Source organism: Cuculus canorus, chromosome 1, assembly GCF_017976375.1.
Source record: "Cuculus canorus isolate bCucCan1 chromosome 1, bCucCan1.pri, whole genome shotgun sequence".
In the NCBI taxonomy this organism is placed as follows: Eukaryota; Metazoa; Chordata; class Aves; order Cuculiformes; family Cuculidae; genus Cuculus; species Cuculus canorus.
Genome location: NC_071401.1, coordinates 110,449,224 through 110,467,331, shown reverse-complemented (window position 1 = coordinate 110,467,331; position 18,108 = coordinate 110,449,224). Strand labels below are relative to the sequence as shown.

The following is an 18,108-nucleotide window of genomic DNA, read 5'->3' as shown; positions in this document are numbered from 1 at the left end:
CCATGATTTAAGACTGCCATACCAACCAGAGAGCTAAACACGGTTCATTTTGTGACTCAGTAAAATAAAAAGTCGGTGAACAGGGAGTATAAATAGTACTTTACAGCTTCAAGGTATTAAATTTATGCATAATGAAGAAATTAAGAAAGAAACATTGTTGTATTTATGTATGAAGGGCCTGTCAGTCTTTTTGTTATGATTCTTAAATTTCTGTGTATTGCTGACATTGGACATGACTAGGTGCAGAGTTGCAAGGAGGATCCTTTATTTTAAACCATCTGTTCAGAAGTCAAACTACTTGTATACTGCATCTCTTTCTGAGTGTTAATGGAGGCATAACTCCTTTTCTTTTGCCCACTGGGGCTTAGATATAACACTGACTTTTTCAAGCAATGCTGGTTTTTTTCAGATGTTATCACGAAGCATGAAAGCAAGGAGAATTTCCTGATATTGCATAGTGTTCAGTGTCTTTCTTGCTTGTTCTTTCTTTGCTAATACTGGTGAGATCAGGCTTTGAGTTTAGTGTTTTTTTTCAGCCGAAGTTCAAGGCTTAAGTGCCCAGTGAACACCTCTTGGATATGGGTTGGTGTGATACAAATGTATTTCACATTACTGTTTTCTTCAGTTTTTTTCTTATGTATGGGTCAATGTTTTGTGTTTGCATTCTGAAGTATGCGTTAGTTCATATTGTCTCTAGGGCTAAGGCTGGGTGAACAGGTGTCCTTGAGTTCACCTGGGTTCCAGGATATGTTCTGGTAAAGGGATTCTATAATTCTGTGAAAGGGATGAGGGCTTGCTCTGCACTTTGGATGGCAGTGTTTCATGCTACCGCTTTCTGGGTCTAATCAAAAGTAACTCTGGGGAATATTAGCTCTCCCTATGCATTAAGCGCATCTCCTTTGTTACACTGTTTGCCCTTGAGTGAAGGAGGCAGTTCAGGGAGACACCTGTTAGCTGGAATTAGCTAGAAATATCAAAGGTACTTAAAAGGTACTGCTAAGAATCTTCTCTCACAGTTTAAAAATTTGGACTGCTAATTCTAGAGTCTGTCACCAAGACCATCTACAGCATTCCAAGTGAATTTTAACGCCCCTGACTTTCTAAGTTGGTGATATACTTTCCCCTTCTGTACTTGTGCTACTCTATATTATATGCTGTTAGACAGTTGCTGTGTTTGCACCAGACATAAATTGTTCCTCTGTGTTAATACAGTGGCTGGTAGAGTCTTTTGAGACTAAGTATTCAGTGCCCTATTGCTTTTGCAATGAGTATTTGGAACTTGCAATATTGTCTTTAGTTCTTATGCTGCATATACGTACCAGTTCGGGATCCATGAAATGGCTGGTCTGCTCTCTGTTGGGGTGAAGTTTGGTTATAGAGTCTTTTGTTCTTTTGAACAATATAGTATGGGACACAACTGTTCTTTCCGGTGTAGCAAATATGAAGATGCCTAGGGTGAGTGCAATCTGCTGTCTGTTGCAATGTAAGCTGATTATAAAAATGTTAGTTACTGAGTAATTTCAGGATATCCAAGTTTCACCCAAATATGAACAGCTACTTATTTTGTACGTAGGTTGTCTTATTCAATAGTGTAACCTAGAACAGCTCTGCAAGGAGACTGGAGCATAAAAGAAACAATTAAGCATTTTCCCTTTGGGCACCTTTCAAAAACTGTATTCTCCTCCTCCTGCTATTTTAATGTCATGTTGGTTCTCTACCCACTTCTCTCTTGTTTCACGCTCAAAAGAATTCCCTCTCTTCCGATTTTTAAGAGTTATTTAAAAATTCTGTGTTCTTTTGTTCCTTTTTTCACGTCTCTTCTCATTCCTGGGCACAGCCTAGTCACTAGCCTGGGTGTCACGGAGGAGCAGCAGTGGTAAAAGGGTGCTTCCTCCAAGCTCCTTCTTCCTAAAAGTGTAACAAGAGGGAAGGCTGACACCAAAAATCTACTCAGCCTTGTGTCTTGCCTCTGCTGCCTAGAGAAGAGTGAGCATACACCATTACTATCCTAGTATATTGTCTCATGGTCATCTGTAGCTTGGAGACTCCCTAAGTTTGGAGTGGTATTCTCATGTTTAACCTTGAGTATTTTCTCCAACAATTTGCTAGCTCATGGGTGTTGTATTTGGCTACCTCTGAAGTTCTGTTTTCTGAAATGTTCAGGATGATGATGCATATTAGCTGATCTCTGACTGTGTGTTAACTTTCTCCTTCTCTTTTGTCACCTGTGATGTTGACCTTCCTGTATGCCTGTGACAGCAGCAAAGATGTGTGTATATAGACATGCTTATCTGAAGATCAGTAGCTAATGCCTGGATGACAAACTTTACTAACACTCCAAGCAGTAATATATTGTGATGTAGTCTTTTATTACATGGCTGCATGTGGATTTTCTCAAATATCGAATGGTGTAAAACTCTGCCCATAGCTTAAATGTGTGTGATGTTCTGTAGTGCTGTGTGTGTACCAGGGAGGCTCTTCAATATTAGTTGTGGACGTAAGAGTAGATACTGCTGCAAACGCTGCAAGTTAATCAAAACTGGTAACACTGTAAACTTTCTAACATGTAATGTAAAGAGAAAAAAAGACTTTTCAGTTTGTTTGGGGGGACATGAGAAGACTGCTGGACTTCTTCAGCCAGGCACTGAACTGATGAACCTTGCTATTCCACTGCTGAAGATAACAAACTGCTTGCATTGAATACAGGGTAAGGTTTCCGGAGGTGATGGGAAGCTTGAGGCCATAAGCCTGAAAATTCGCAAAGAGACTTGGCTTTCCATAAGGGTGATGCTTAGGGTTTTTTGAAAGCTGAACCTCTTATTTCTTGAACTAGCGTACTCTGGTCACAAAAGAGGGTTGTTTCTGTTTTTCTGTTTGCTCTAGAAGGCACAAGCACAAAGGAATTTGTTTCTCTCCAGGACTGGAGTAACTAGGAGAAGAATTGTACCAAGTGTATGTCTTACCTAAGGTAGTTGAGTTCTCTGCAGGTTTTGAATTCCTTGCATTTTGCCTGCATGCACATACCTGCCCACCCTGTTCGAGGGAGTCTCTTCTTTTTGTCCAGTAAAATGAATCTTCTAGTATGCAACTGCATACAATACTATCTCCTTTCACATGTAAGAACAGCTTTTCAGAGGTAGAATTCAGGGGCAAAGACAGCTCGTTCCACAGCTAATTAGCCTTCAAGCTCTCAGAGGCAGTGAATGCCAGCAAATTTTTGACTCTTGCATGCTTTTTTGATAATTTTGGCTCTTAAATTTGTTCAGCAGGAATAATCAACACTGCAAAGCGTGAGTGGATTTCATATCCTAGCCATACTTTTGTTCCTGGCTTAGCTCACATTTGTAATTTAGGGAAGAGTTCCCCTTTCCACACTGAAGTTCAAGTTAAATGTGAACAGCCCTTTAAGTATCCTTTAGGAGCACACAGGCTGCATTTTCATTACCACCTCAGTTGGAGTGAGGATTGAGTTTCTGAGATGAATCTCCTCACTGTCCCAATTTCTGCACACTGCTTTTAACTGGGAAGCAATCTGAGTGTACAGCTAGGATTCCTTTGGATATAATTGAACTAGAAGTTTCACTGTAGAAGTGTATCTGCTGTGTTTCAGGTGCCAGTGGGTCTTTGGTCTATGTCCAGTAGAAACCCCCAAAATGTGCATAGTATGATTTTTAGAGCCTCTGCCCCAAGAATCACCGACAGCTTGCGGCAGCCTTTTCCTCTTTCAGGCTGTGGTAGGTGATAAAGTAGGCAGTTGCACTAGTCTCAAATTTCTATATGACGGGAGATAAGCTTTTTTGCTTTTTAAATATTAGTGAAGTAAAAAAGAATTCCAGCTACTGATCTACCTTATTCTCAATTTTTTTTGAGTCTTAACGCAACCAACCAGATTAGTTTGAATGTTGTTTGTGAAACTTTTTCCTATGCCTCCAGAACTGTCTGTGTTGGTATTTGTCTCTTTCAAATAATGAAGTGCTGTGGCAGGCCTGTTTTTAAAGCCAGCTGTTTTGTAGACCCATTTGGGGGTAATTTTATTTAACAGTCTGAGGAGAGGGGGTTACACAGACCTCCTAAAAACCTTGACTGGAATTCCTGTGTGCCTTCTAGATGTAGTTTAATGTCCCTGACCTCTCATCTTATGTGGACCTCTTTCCACCCCTTGCCCATTGTGTACCGCTGACCTTCTCCTTTGCAAGAGGACAACAGTACTGTAATGAAAAATGTCTTTTTCTGAAACAGGGTAATTTCATGTGTCTACTTTTTTATGCTGGAGACCAGACTAGCTGTCTTTTCTGGGGTAAGAGTTTCCCATCATCAGTGCCATAGCAAATAATAAAAGATCAGCCAGCAACAAGTACTGTAAATACCTTGCAGTCCTGTTCTCAATTACAGAATTAGTTATGTAAATCTTGTATTAAAGGAGGAAGAGCCCTGATGTCTCTTAAATCATACTCTGTGTGTGCACGCATGCGTACAATTCCTTCTTGTTGAGGAGAAAAATACCTATGCTTCTCACATGCAGGCTCCATAGAGATTAGCATACTAAACAGTATTGCTCTGCATGACCTGAAATTGGCTTTCAAGTGCTAATTGGATCTATGGGCTTTGAGAGAAGGGGTTGGAAAACATTGGTGTCTGGTGTTCCAGGTTGCAGACAGCAGTATGTGTGTGGAGTTGGTGTAGGTACCCACATGAAGCCCTTGGGGGACTTGTGAGCCACGGGGGCACCAGTTGATAGCAGAAGTGAACTGCCTGCTTTGCATTTGCTTATGTCTTCTTTGCCTAGCTGTACGTATCTTTCTATTTTCATCTTTATGTAAAGAAACAGTGCCATACAATGAAGTGAGTACTAAGCCTGAAACCAGGAATGCCTGTGATCTATTCCTAACTGCTTCTGTTTTACTGCTTGAGTTTGGTCTAGTCGGTTAATCTGTCCAAGTGCACCTTCTGCAGCAAAAGAGCAGGTAATAGCTGTGCTATTGTACTTACCAGCATGTGCCGACAAAGCACAGGCGTTCATTCCCATGCTGTAACACCCATTCTGTGTGCATCTGTTGTTGGCATTTTTAATGTGGCCGCTTGCTTGGAGATTATTTATGGTGAAGATGGGACTGGTAGATAATTAAATTACAGGCAAAAAGGATTACTCTATAAATACTGAGATCCATCCCTCCACTGGCTCATATGGCTGCAAATCAATTGTCAGGCGTGGAGCCAAGGTGGGCCAGTGCCATTTGCTGCCTTGATCAGCAATTCCAGCAGCCTTGCTGCCCAGCCACTTCCTTCCATAATCTCTCACAATAGCAGATGCGAACAGAGCGAAGCTGCCCTTCAGGATGCCTACCAGAAAATCTGAAAGCCTGACATGTGTTGGGTTGTTCGATGTTGTGGCTGCTGACTTCTGTAATTGGACTTTGCTCTCTTCCTGTTTTTGAAGCCTCCATGATCCCTTCACTCATCCAGTGAAATGCTTGCTGGGAAACTAGTCTTTGTGTACTGAGATTTGAAATGATCCCCAAACCCGATTTTTTGGTAAGTGGAGGTTAAGATTAATAAAATCTGGATTATGAAAGCAATTTCCAATCCCATTTAGACTCTACTTGGCTTTAGACAGGACTTTGTCTGTTATGGATGGGTTACTGGGTTAAATTGCAGGAGTGCCACCAAATTTAAGTGGGTAAAAGCACCTAAATAAACAACAACACCCTTTCCTTCCCCTACTCCCTGCAAACCCAAACACATGCCCCTCCCCCCCAAAAAAAAAACCACCAAAAAACCAAAGAGCAGAACAGCCAAGAAACTAACACCACACAACAAAACCCTGAACAGCTGTTGATGGGGGTTTGTTTTGCTTTTTTTTCTTTCAGTATAATTGTCAATGAAAAGTGAAAGACTTTCATGTTGGATTCAGCACTTCTTATATTTGAAAGCATTTTGACTGTTTATTGGATATTACCTAAGATTAAAGATAACTCAGAAAACAAATGATTGTTTCACGTCAATAATAATAAATACCTGCTGCTCTGGGAGGGAAAGGAGATGATCATACTGAAAATTATGTTGGAGAGAGGGGAGGAGGGTGAGTTCCTGAGTTGAGGTTGTTCAGCCTGGAGAAGGGAAGACTCTGGGGAGACCTTAAAGCAACCTTCCAGTACTTACAGGGGGCTACAGGAAAGCTGGGGAAGGGCTCTTTATCAGGGAGTGTAGGATAGGATGAGGGAGAAGAGTTTTAAGCTGAAAGAGGGGAGATTTAGATTAGATATGAGGAAGACATTTTTTCCTGTGAGAGTGACGAGGCACTGGCACAGGTTGCCCAGGGAAGTTGTGGCTGCCCCATCCCTGGAGGTGGTCAAGCCCAGGTTGGATGGGGCCTTGAGCAGCCTGATTTAGTGGGAGGTGTCCCTGCCCATGGCAGGGAGGTTAGGACTGGATGATCTTTAAGGTCCCTTCCAACCCAAACCATTTTATGATTCTATGAAAAATACCTTTTTTCCCTAGCTTTCCAGCTTTCTCAGCTCTACTAGGTGCTGTGTCCTTTCAAAATCATGCTGGCTGAAGCATGTATTAGCTTTTACAGTTTAGCATGATCGTGTCTGGGATTTGGATTTTTTGTCTTATCTTAGATTTTCACAGTGTTTGATCTCAGTCAATATAGATGCTGATTTAGAAATGATTTATTCTATTATGATTGGTTTCTCCAGTTAAATTCAAAGAAAGTTCAGTTTTGTCCTAGTGATGTGCTGCATTCCACAAAGAGCAGTATAGAGCAAATAGATTTGGACTGTTCTGCTCAGTTCCAACTGCTTTGGGAAAGATTTAAGATAACAGATAAGTGCAAGTTAATGATGTTGCAGAACAGCACTGATTTTAATTCTGCATATTCCAGTTTGAGGACTCTTTAAAAAAATGTATGCACTCCTCTCGAGTTAAAATGAGTATTACAGTTTTTAACCTGTATCATTACTCCTCACTAAAGAAAATGTGAAGATGCTTTAGATACAGGATTTCTGCAAATATGCGTAGCCTTCCTTTCTACTGTGTTAGCTCTTCAGCTTTGAGTTAGGGGCTTTACTGCTTTGTCAACTGTTTTCCTTAGAATGTAACATATTGAACCTCTCCTCTGGTAAGACAAATTACTTCTGAGGCAGAACAACAGAAAATCACCTGTCTTGGTGCAGCAGTCTAAATACCACTTCCAAAGTCCCTGGACTTCTTGGGTCATATGTCACCAGGTAGTCTAAATGGGCTGCTCTGGCAAAGTAGTGTAAAAATGGAGTTCTGTAAGACTGTTCAGAGGAAAGTAAATGAACATTGTTAGCAGGACAGGTATTTCAGGTGAGACACAAGAAGAAGAAGCATGTTGACTCTTGCATTTCATTGTTCTTTTTCCTGTGCTTCCCTTTTTGCTTCCAGCTGCATTTTTGGAGACTTATCAAAAGTAGTTATTTAGATACAGCCTTTTATCTTCAACTGTCAGACAGTGGTAGGGAAAGGAAATGGCAGATCTTATGTAATGGACTTATTTGACATCCAGAGGAATCTAAAATACCATATTTAGTACTATCTGTGCCTGTTAGATGCATATTGTGCTTGGACCAGCAGTGTCACAGTTCTTTGCTTGCCAAGGGCCACTCTGTTTGACAAACTAACCTTCTGCTTTGCGGAGATGGGAATAATTTATGTGGCTCCTCCTTTCCCTCCTACCTGCTGTGTGCCTTGCACTGCCTTCCAGTAGCATACCTCTCCCCAAGTCTGGGAAGCAGTGGCGCACAGTGGGATCTATGCTGTCAGTAGCTGGTGATAGGGTTTTAAGCTCTAATTAGTACTGCATATGCAACCTGGTTTCTGCCTTACAACCTTCCACTGCAGTTTACAGGTCTCTTCTTGTATTGCAGCAGGAGTAATCCACAGAAATGCTTATGGCAGATTCCTATGGCTTGTTTTGGCAGAGAATTGAAATGGATTGTGTGGTTTGGTGAAAGAGATGCCAGTCAGCTGCACTTCAAACAGGTGGAGCTGAGCAGTTGAACAGCACTTTATTCGTGATAGCCCCAGAGATAACAAGAGAGGCAATTCTGTTGCAGTTGCCTTAGCAGAGAGACATGGCAGAGGAAGGAGGTTTTCCTGCTTGTGGGGCAGTTCAGTGGAGTTTTTCCACAACAGGTCTTTTCGGGCAAGGATCTGCAGCGATACAGTGTATTTTATGTGGTGAACTATTGTTCTCCTATGGTCTCTGTCTTTTTAGACAAGAAGGACTTCTGACTCCTGTTTCCAGATCTGAACGTGCCAATTACTGTGCATTTATCCAAAGTGACATCATCCAGATGCTTGTGTCAGGTAGAACAGATTGGATCTGACTCACTGGATATTCATCTGGCCCATTGTGCTGGTGTGTTTTGTGTATTTGGAGTAAGAGTGGTGGGTGTTTTTGGTGGGTGTTTGTGGTTTGGTTTTTTTTTTAAAATGTATTAGAAAGGGGTGTGGTAGAAGCATGGAAAATTATATTTAGTTTTTCTGCTGAGCTCAGGTGGTTGTCTCCCTAGGCTCTAACTACAAACAGCAGGAGGTAGATGTTTTTCAGAGAGTTTATCTCTATTGATGACAGAGAGAGCTTGAGTAACAGGACATAAGGCACAAACACCTAACAGCTATGCAGAAGGTCTTCTGGAAATCGAAAGAAGCACCGTAACATAACTGCTTGACTAGTCTGGTGGTCTTCTATAATGGAGTAACTGCATTGGTGGATAGGGAAAGAGCAACTGATGTAATCTGCCTTGACTTCTGTAAGGCCTTTGACACAGTCTCACACAACATCCTTGATGCTAAATTGAAAAAAGTTGGAGTTGATGGGTGGACTGTTCAATGGATAAGGAATTGATTGGCTGCATCTAAAGGCTTTCAGTCAACAGCTCGGTGTTGAAATGGGGATGAATAAAAGGGATGTCCCTCAAGGGTGTGTATTAAGACTGGTACTATTCAGTATCTTCATGAATGATACAGGCACTGGGACTGAGTGCACCCAGAACAAGTTTGTGGGCAACACCAAGCTGAGTAGTGTATTTGATTCGTTGGAGGGAAGGGATGCCATCCAGAGGGAACTGACAGGCTTGAGGAGTAGACCTATGTGAACCTCATGAGATTCAACAAGGCCAAGTGCAAGGTCTTAGACCTGAAATTGGGCAATTGCCAATATGAGTACAGGCTGGGGGATGAATGGGTTGAGAGCAATCGTCCAGAGAAGGGCTTGGGGATGGTGGTGAATGAGAAGCTAGACATGAGCTGGCAATGTGCACTTGCAGACCAGAAACCCAACCATATCCTGGGCTGCATCAAAAGACCTGTGGCCAGGAGGTTCAGGGAGGTGATTCTGCCCTGCTATCCTGCTCTCATGAGACCCCACCTAGAGTACTGTGTCTAACTATGGAGCCCCCATCACAAGACAGAAGTAGACCTGTTGGAGCTTGTCCAGAGGAGGGCTGAACCAGCTCTCCTATGGAGAAAGGCTGAGAGAGTTGGGGTTATTCAGCCTGGAAAAGAGAAGGCTCCAGTGAGTCCTTATTGCAGTCTTTCCAATGCTTAAAGGGGGCTTATAACAAAGCTGGAGACAAACTTTTTACCAAAGCCTGTAGTGACAGGACAAGGGGCAATGATTTTAAGTTGAAAGAAGGTAGGTTTAGATTGGACATAAGAAAGAAGCTCTTTACGATGATAGTAGTCAACCACTGGAAGAGGTTGCCGAAAGAAGTTGTGGATGTTCCGTCACTGGAAATGTTCAAGGTCAGATTGGCTGGAACTTCAAACAACCTAGTCTAGTGGAAGATGACCTTGCCTACAGCAGATGGTTGGAATTAGGGTCAGAAAGGACCTTTCAAGATCATCTATCCATTCTGTGTTTCTGTGATAACTAAGAACTCTGTCCTAGTGGAAGCCTCATGGTTTGCTTAGGTGCATTTGGAATCCTTTTTTCTTGGTAGTGATGGGTGTGGGGAGTGAATGATGAAGACACCAGGTCATTACAGTGCAGCACAAAATATGCTGTTTTAATCCTTTCATGTGAATCTTAATCCACATGGTATAGACACAGTCCATCTGGAAAGGTGCTTGCTTTTTCACTCTGTGTTGGAGATGCAGCTTTTCTGAGATATCTCAGATGGTGTGGAGAATAGAGCAGTCCAACAGCCTTGCAGTTTCATAGCATTTCTGAGGCCTTATTTAAGATGCAGTATGCGTTTTTTCATCCTGATAGAGATAATGGGTTTTAGGCAATTACACCCAGGCTAATTCCTTTTGATAAGAGCTCTACATTATCTAAAAAAAGAATCCTAGCCGCCTGGGAAAGAACACAAATGTCTCTCTCATGGACTCTTTCGTTAGTTCTTCTCTGTTATCTTCAGATGATGTGCTGCAGATCTTTCAAACCATAAAAATCTATCAGTCTTTTTTTTTTTTAAGTAGGGAGTATTGCAGTCAGAGAAGTGTAACGGTACGGTTGGCTTGCAAGGTGTGGAGGGAGCCCTGCGTGCGCCAGATAATTCCAGGCTACTATGGTGATAACAGCTTCGACATAAGGAATTAAATTTGGTCTCTTTAGAATGAGACCTGTCTTCTCTCCCTGGTTGTAAGGTGCTGGTTTCTTCTGCTTATTAGGGTGGTCTGAATTTTGTAATTTGAAAGAGTAGCAAGAGCCTACCATATCTATTACCATAGATTCTGACCCCTGCTGTGTGTTTGTTTGCACTGGAAAGAAGAATGTGATGTTGTCCTGTGTTAAGCAGGAATAGTAAAGGATCTCACTTATTTAGATTTCTTTTTCTTTTCTTTTTTTTTTTGAGACCAGTAAAGAGATTTCACTAGTTAGCTACATTTCTGATACGCAAAGGCATTAATTTGATTCTACTTAATCTCTCTGACTCTTCCCATCATACTGTACTGGTTTTGGCTAAGGTAGAGGTAGTTTTCTTATTAGTAGCTAGTATGGCTATATTTTGGATCTGTGCTGGGAACAGTGTTGATAATACAGGGATGTCTTAGTTACTGCTGAGCAGTGCTTACATTGAGTCAAGATTACATTTCTGCTTCTTACACCACCCTGCCGGTGAGCAGAGTAGGGGTGCACAAGAAGTTGGGAGGGAATAGAGCCAGGATAGCTGACCCCAGCTCACAAAAGAGGTATTCCACACCGTATGACATCATGCTCAGCAATCAAAACAAGCAAAGGTTGGCTGTGGGGCCACTGCTCGGGGATTGTCTGGGCATCAGTTAGTTGGCAGTGAGTGATTGATTTAATTTGCATCACTAGTCTGTTGTGGGTTTTATTTCTTTGTTATTTTTCTTTTCATTACAATTTATTATGTTCCAATTATGAAGCTGTTCTTATCTCAACCCACGAGTTTCCTCACTTTTACCCTTCCAGTTCTCTTTCCCCCACCCTTCTGTGCTGGAAGGTGAAATGGATGAGCAGCTGTGTGGTGCTTAGTTGCCAGCTGAGGTTAAACCATGATGCATATGTATACAATGCAGGATAGAAAACTTAATTGCTGCATTTAAAAACAGAGCAAAATCCCAAAACAACATGCTGTTTGTGTAAATGTGCCACTTTCTAGGAAAATAATGTTTTATATTTAAAAAAGTGATAATTGCAGTAACAGGACTGAAAGGTTTTCAAACATTGAAGGCATGTTTGTTACAACGTGTTCATTCTCTCCTTTCAACTCCTTTGTTAAATGAAGTTCTTCATGTGGAGCAGCCTGATGGTAATTGGAGCTGGGAGGAAAGGCAAGAGGGAGATTTGAGATAAAGATTATAATCTCCCATGCTGATATACTCGGGTTCTCTGTCTGTAGAGAAGAGCTTGTGAATATGTGGCATACTCTCTTTCCTTTCACCTGCCAGCTCGCTAGGAAAAGTCACTGAATGCCTCCCAGCAGGAGCCTGCTCAGTTCTCTTTCAAAACTGAGGAAGGTGATTTGAGTGGACACGTTTTTGGTGGGACAAGAAAAGATGCAAAAAATAAGATCTTTTTTTTTTCGTCCTCCATTTTGTAAAATAGCTTAATGTATCACAAACACTGTAGTTAAGCAGTGCAGTGTGGAACTGGGAGATTTGGGATTTTGCTAGAAATAGCAGGCAGAGTACTCACCTTTAATGATGGGGAATCCGTTGCTTATTCTCTAGTGTGGCACGAGAAGGGTTGTCCCTGCTCAGCCCCCTTATTTACACAGTGCTGCAGCAAAGTGATACCTGGGTTGAAAATAAATGGAGGAGTTCAAGGAGGGAAAATTATTACCACCGTTTGCAAAGTTGGCTGCGGTATTTTTTCCTGTCATAAACTGTTGTGAACTTAAAGGGCCGCTGTATTTTCTTCATAGACATGGTAATGTTTAGTTGGCAAATGAAACAACCTTTTGTTCCGAACGCTCTTTGGAGATGAAAGGCATCAGTAAAGTTGTCACTATGTCTCCCATGACTGCCTTAGTTGAGTAGCTGGACTGTGTGTTCTAAGTCTTTCTGATGCAGAGGCTCAAGTGCTTAGTCTGAGCCAATTTACTCATTCTTCAGCTCTTACTTTTTTGGATTTAATTGGCTTCCTACTGCACGTCACATTGCATTTTCTTTGGATAGCAGGCGTGGAGAGCCGACCTCCATCTCTGAGCTGCTAGGGGAACATGTTTTCTTATTAAATGGAGCTGTCTAGCACAGGCTGAAGGAAGCACCTTGTGTAAGAGAGTGCTGAAGCAGAAGTGTGTTCTTTGCAATGAGAATGCCTTCTCAGCCTTGTGGGCAACTCCACAGATTACCTCTTATCTTGTTCTTTTATAAATTATGTATAGATGCAAAACCTGTGTGAAGATGAAGCTCCTAGAAGACTTCCCTCATCTATAGCAACGTCCCTAATGCAAGAGGAAATCCTCACCAGCTCTTTCCTTGAGGACTTGTGTAGCTTCTCAAGAGTTTAAGCAGACCACCTGTTCTGTAGATCCTGCACAATTTTGCTGCCTTGTTTTCTTGGTTAGCCTAAAAATGACAGATTGCTATTTAATGTACTTGAATTGATTTCATAGCCTATCTATTCAGTCATATACTTTTGTTTTTCTCTTTGAAAGGATTTCATTTAGTGACAACAATTAGATGGTGCATCTAGGTGATGGGACAAATTAATTGAAGTACTTCATGGATTATTGCTAGGGAACAAATAGTAGCTGAAAGTTGCCTTGGCTCTATCTGGGCTATCTTGTTGCTGTACTATTAATATGGTAGGCCCCTGTTTATTATTCTACCTTGAGCCACACTTTGCCCATGTTCCTGGTGGAACATTTTATGTGTTCCCTTGGGAGAATCCTCTTATGAAGGGCTTGACAAACAGCCACAAAGTTTGCCCCACTTTTTGGGTATTTGTGGCCCAGCTTTGCAAAAGAACTAGTGTAGCCTTGCAGTCTTGTCACCTGTTTAATGAGGCCAAAGAATAAGTCCCATCCCTTGTTTGCTGGCCTCCTTACAGGGGCTCCATTACCTCTTGTTTTGGAAAACGGTTCCTTGGAATTTCATTTGGTGGTCTGTTGACTCTGTAAAAAGAAAGTTTTGTATTTAGGCAATTAATCTTGTGCTCCAGCAGGGTTGATGCTCAGCATTGCAGTTTATGATACAGGGGGCCAGTTATTGAGTTCCTACTAAATACACTTCTTTCCTTCAGTTTCACTGACACCATACTGAATTGTCAAAGTTCTGTTGTTTTCTGTCACTAGTATATAGACTGTTCTATCTTACTCCATCTGTTCTACAGTTAAATGCAATTCAAGTGAATTCATTAAGAATGTCACCTTTTATTAACAGTGAAATATGTTAGGTGTCATGAAAAATGTATGTTTCCAACAAATTTAGAGTTTGAAGCACTCGTGTTATGAAAGCTGGACTTTGATTGCTTGAAGATGGAGGCAGTGTATGCAAGTAATGCAGGGCACTGCAAGAATAAAATCTTTGTTAAAGCTCCTTGTTTATCTGCTAGTGTAAGTGGAGCTTGCATCTTGCCAAGATCAGTGCCTGTAGCCTTGTGCCTTCTGCAGCTACATGAAACGTTAATCCCTAATGCATAGCAAGGAACATAACACCTTGTTTAGTAGTTAGGGATACTCCTGCTGTTGACTGCTGCAGGACTAAAAAGCAGAATCTTGAGTTCACAGCTTGCTAGATACTGAGCCTCCTGGGTCACCTAGAAGGGCAGCTCACCCTTGCAGTGTCAGCCGTGTGCATGTTCCTACTTACCTGTGGGCAGGGCACAGCGGATGCTCTGCAGTATGTTCTCATTCTCTTCTATCCTGATGCTGTCTCTGTGTGCTCCTGCCTTAGGAGAATCCTGATTTATCTTAGCAGTAACAGATGTTATTGTTTGGAAAGTACAACATTTTAACTGCTACGGGCTGTCCCTTTTCTCTCCTGCAGCCTGTTCCACTGCCCTCCTTTCAACTTTGTATTAAATTGGAATTCCTTCTGGGGCTGCCTGTGTGAGAAGGGGGATAGTCATTGCTTTATGGCAATAGAGTACAGACTCCACAGATCCGTTGAGGAATCCCTGTGCCACTATCTTTCCCTTTGACCTGCCCTCTCAATGAAGATACTATTCACCCCCTACCTTCATTTGATGTCAAAGGGTCTTTAGTGACCTTGGAAGAAGAGAAACTGAGCGGTGCTAATCTGAAACACAAATGTGCAGCCCTTGACACATTAGTCATGCCTTCCTCACCTCTAGATTGGATTAGTGCAGTGCATGGTATGTGGGTCTGCTGCTGAAGACACGTGCAGAACAGTGTTGTCTGCTTGTTTTAGTGTCACAGGAGAGTATTTTCTAGAGAGATGTCAGCATTTGAGGAGTGCCCTCAGTCAGGATCCTGAGCTGACTTCTCACATTGGTCTGCTGGAAGCTAGTTTGGCTGTCAGTGCTTTAAAGCTTACCTGCTGCTCTTACTACTTCTTCTAAGAAGATAAATTGAAGGATTGAATGGGGCTGCGGTTTAAGACCTAGTGAGGAAATACATCGGAGCCCTGCAGCTTTCTGTATTTTTGTTGGTTATTTTTCTGTATCAATGATTTTACCATATGGTGCTTGTATTTAGAAAGATGTTCTTAAAGATATGTGGTTGGGGAACAATACATTGGCAATGGAGATTTTTCTCTCTGATTCACGTGAGCGGTGCAGAAAAGTCCAGCTTCCTTATTAGGACTAATCAATCACTTGATCAGGTACAGTCTTCTGGGAGTAATATAAGGGGTAAGAGATTAACCCCATTCTATGTTACAAAGAAGTTTAATGAAGTACTAATGTTAGGTACAGAAGGTCGTGACAATGAGGAAATTGGACTATTATGACTAAACTCAGTGAACAGCCTGAAAAACGAAAAACATGCTGTGAGTTATGAGCTAGGGAGGTAAAGACAGCGTCAGTCCTTGATTCAGCTGTTTGCTGAACTGCAACTGGAGAAAAAAATATGCATTTTCTCTTGTCTTTATGCTCAGTGTGTATAGTAGTTTATGTAGTTTTTTTAATGCCCACAGAAATCTTGATTCTTTAACATATCTTTGCTCTGGAGGGGACAAGCTGCACTTGATGACAAGTTCCCCAGTGAGTGATTTTTCTCCGTGAGACTAACTTCCTTGCCCATACCTGGATACCTGTTGGCATGATGGTTCTGAGCCAGTGAGTGGGGTTTTAATCTATAAGAAGACGACATACAGAGTGATAAGGGGGGAAGGCAGCTCAGCAAATATATTGTTTATCTCACTGGCTAGTGGAGAGTTAGTTTCCTGCTTCAAACCCTCTCCTGATGTCAGCAGAAGACTTATAAAAATGCCTGATTAGATTATGACCTCACTATAATAATGAAAACCACTTATTAATGCTGTCTAGGTGTCTTGCATAGCGCTTGGCTTGTAGTAGAGAAGCTGCTACCCATTGGATCTATGGCTAATTTTCTCCTTTTTTTTTTTTACCTCCTTTCAATTTTCTCTCCCTCTGTATTTTGTTACCTAATATGTTACTAAATAAGCAATGAAGCAGAGTTTGCCCTTGCGAAAAATGTTGTGTTTAGTGGCTTTTGGTCCAGTGAGATTAAATCTTGATGGAAAATATTTCTCTTAACTAGTTCTAGCTTTCTCCAAAATGGGCTGCCCAACCTTATTCTATTTCAGTTCTTATTTGAGCGAAGCCTATACTGGTAATTCCTATGTTAACTGTGTGTCTCCTCTTTTTATTCTTCTGCCTAGCTTTCTGCAGAGGACGTGTTGTGAGGGTGCCCAAAGGTCCTCTTATTCGAGTCATGGGCACGGAGGTGACGATCCCTTGCAGCGTTAGTGATTATGATGGACCCAGTGAACAGAACTTTGACTGGGAGTTCTCCCGGGAAGCTGACTTCATGCGGATAGTGAGTACCTGGGATTCTACATTCACCTCTGAGGACTACCAAAAACGCGTGGGCCAAGGGGATATCAAACTGAGACGGAGCAGCAACGATGCTGTGGAACTTGTGATTAAAAGCATCCAGCCAACTGACCAAGGGACATACAAATGCTCCACACCCAGCACTGATGCCACCGTTCAGGGAAATTATGATGCAGAGGTCCAAGTGAAAGGTATTTCTGAAGAGTGAGGTGTGCTTTAAATTTGTTTTTGGTATTGATTATAGATGTACCCTTAAGAATGTTGAATTTCTATTGTTTATGAGCATTGTGAATTTTTTTTTTTTCTTCTCCCTGTTTGTTTTTAATTCTCCTAAAGCCAAAATCAAAAATTGGGAAGTATGATTGCAAAGACAAGTGAGGTGAAGAAGCAAAGACAGACTATTTACTATAAACACTACTTTCCTTTTTTCTGTCTAGAAATGTGTAAATAAAAATGGGAAAACTAAGCAGTGAGTTTTCTGAAGATGTCTGCAATTACTTAATGTCTCTAAGCCTCTGGATAGAGAGGCTAACTTCAGGTGAAAAACACAGCCTGTCTTCTCTCTCTTACTTACTGTCATTTAGGGATCTTTATGTATGAAGGAGGAAATCTTCCTTTCCCCCTTGTAAATGTTGATAGTGCAGTCATGTCCTAGCTTTTCTCTCTCATTTAGGTTTCTTCAGTAATTATTTGGGAGACTATTTTTATCAGGTGTCTTATCTTTTACTCCCATGAAAATCAAGATGATTATGGAGATGGGAATAGTCAGAATGGTGATGTTTGTATGAGAAGCTAAAGCAAGGAGAAGGATAAATGAATTTGAATGCTTGTCTTGGCTTGTTTAAAGTGGAACGCTTCCTTTAATGGATTTTCAGCTGAATTTCATTGTTCCTGGAAATATATATATGGGGAAGGAGGAATCATTGGCCAGATGTTGCTCTGTGGTATTTTACTGCTTTATATCTGAACAGGTCAGTGTGGATGTTTTCTTCTTGCTTCCTTTTTATGATGCTTGTGTCTTTTGGTATTTGTTTGTTTGTTTGTTTGTTTTTTTGAATAGTGATTGCCGATGGCTTATCAGTGAGTGGTTCAAAAGCACGATCCTCTACATCTCTCAGGCTGTCTGAGGGTGACTCCTTCAAGTTGCGCTGTTCAGCAATTACCACCTCACCAGAGCATACTCATCTGCATGTGACTTGGCAGATCAGAAGTGGATTGTCTTGGCGGGACATCCTATCTCTGACTCACGAGGGCAAATTCCAGCCAGGTCCTGGCTATGAAGAGCGCTACCGTAACGGAGATATCCGCTTGGACACAGGAGCGAATGACACATATCGGTTATCTGTGTCCCAGGCCTCATCACTGGATGGAGGTGCCTACAGGTGTCTTGTGAGCGAGTGGGTGAGAGGGGCAGATGGCTCATGGCAGAAGATTCAGGAGAAGAGTGTGGAAATAGCAAATGTGGCAATCCAACGGACTGGTGAGTGTTACTGATGGGCCAAGGTCCCAGCTTGTACCTATGGCAGTGCTATGTCCAGACTGTGATACTTTGAAAACAGAAATTGGATAAGCTGAATTAAATGAGAGTATATTCCAGGAGAACCACAAATGTTTGGATAGGTAGCCTTTGTACATCTGAGTTGATAGAAAAATTATGCCAAGCATTTTCTGTCTTTTAT

At 41.7% G+C, this 18,108-nt stretch overlaps 1 protein-coding gene across 3 annotated transcripts in view; it reads left to right on the top strand.

The window, feature by feature from the left end:
* PTGFRN (prostaglandin F2 receptor inhibitor) overlaps nt 1-18,108 on the top strand; it is a 73,115-nt gene that overhangs the window by 14,470 nt on the left and 40,537 nt on the right. For all 3 annotated transcript variants that reach the window (XM_054053859.1, XM_054053866.1, XM_054053851.1), the window contains exons 2-3: nt 16,255-16,620; nt 17,490-17,909. In XM_054053859.1, the coding sequence (XP_053909834.1) occupies nt 16,255-16,620; nt 17,490-17,909 (786 nt within the window). The remainder of the gene's footprint in view (nt 1-16,254; nt 16,621-17,489; nt 17,910-18,108) is intronic.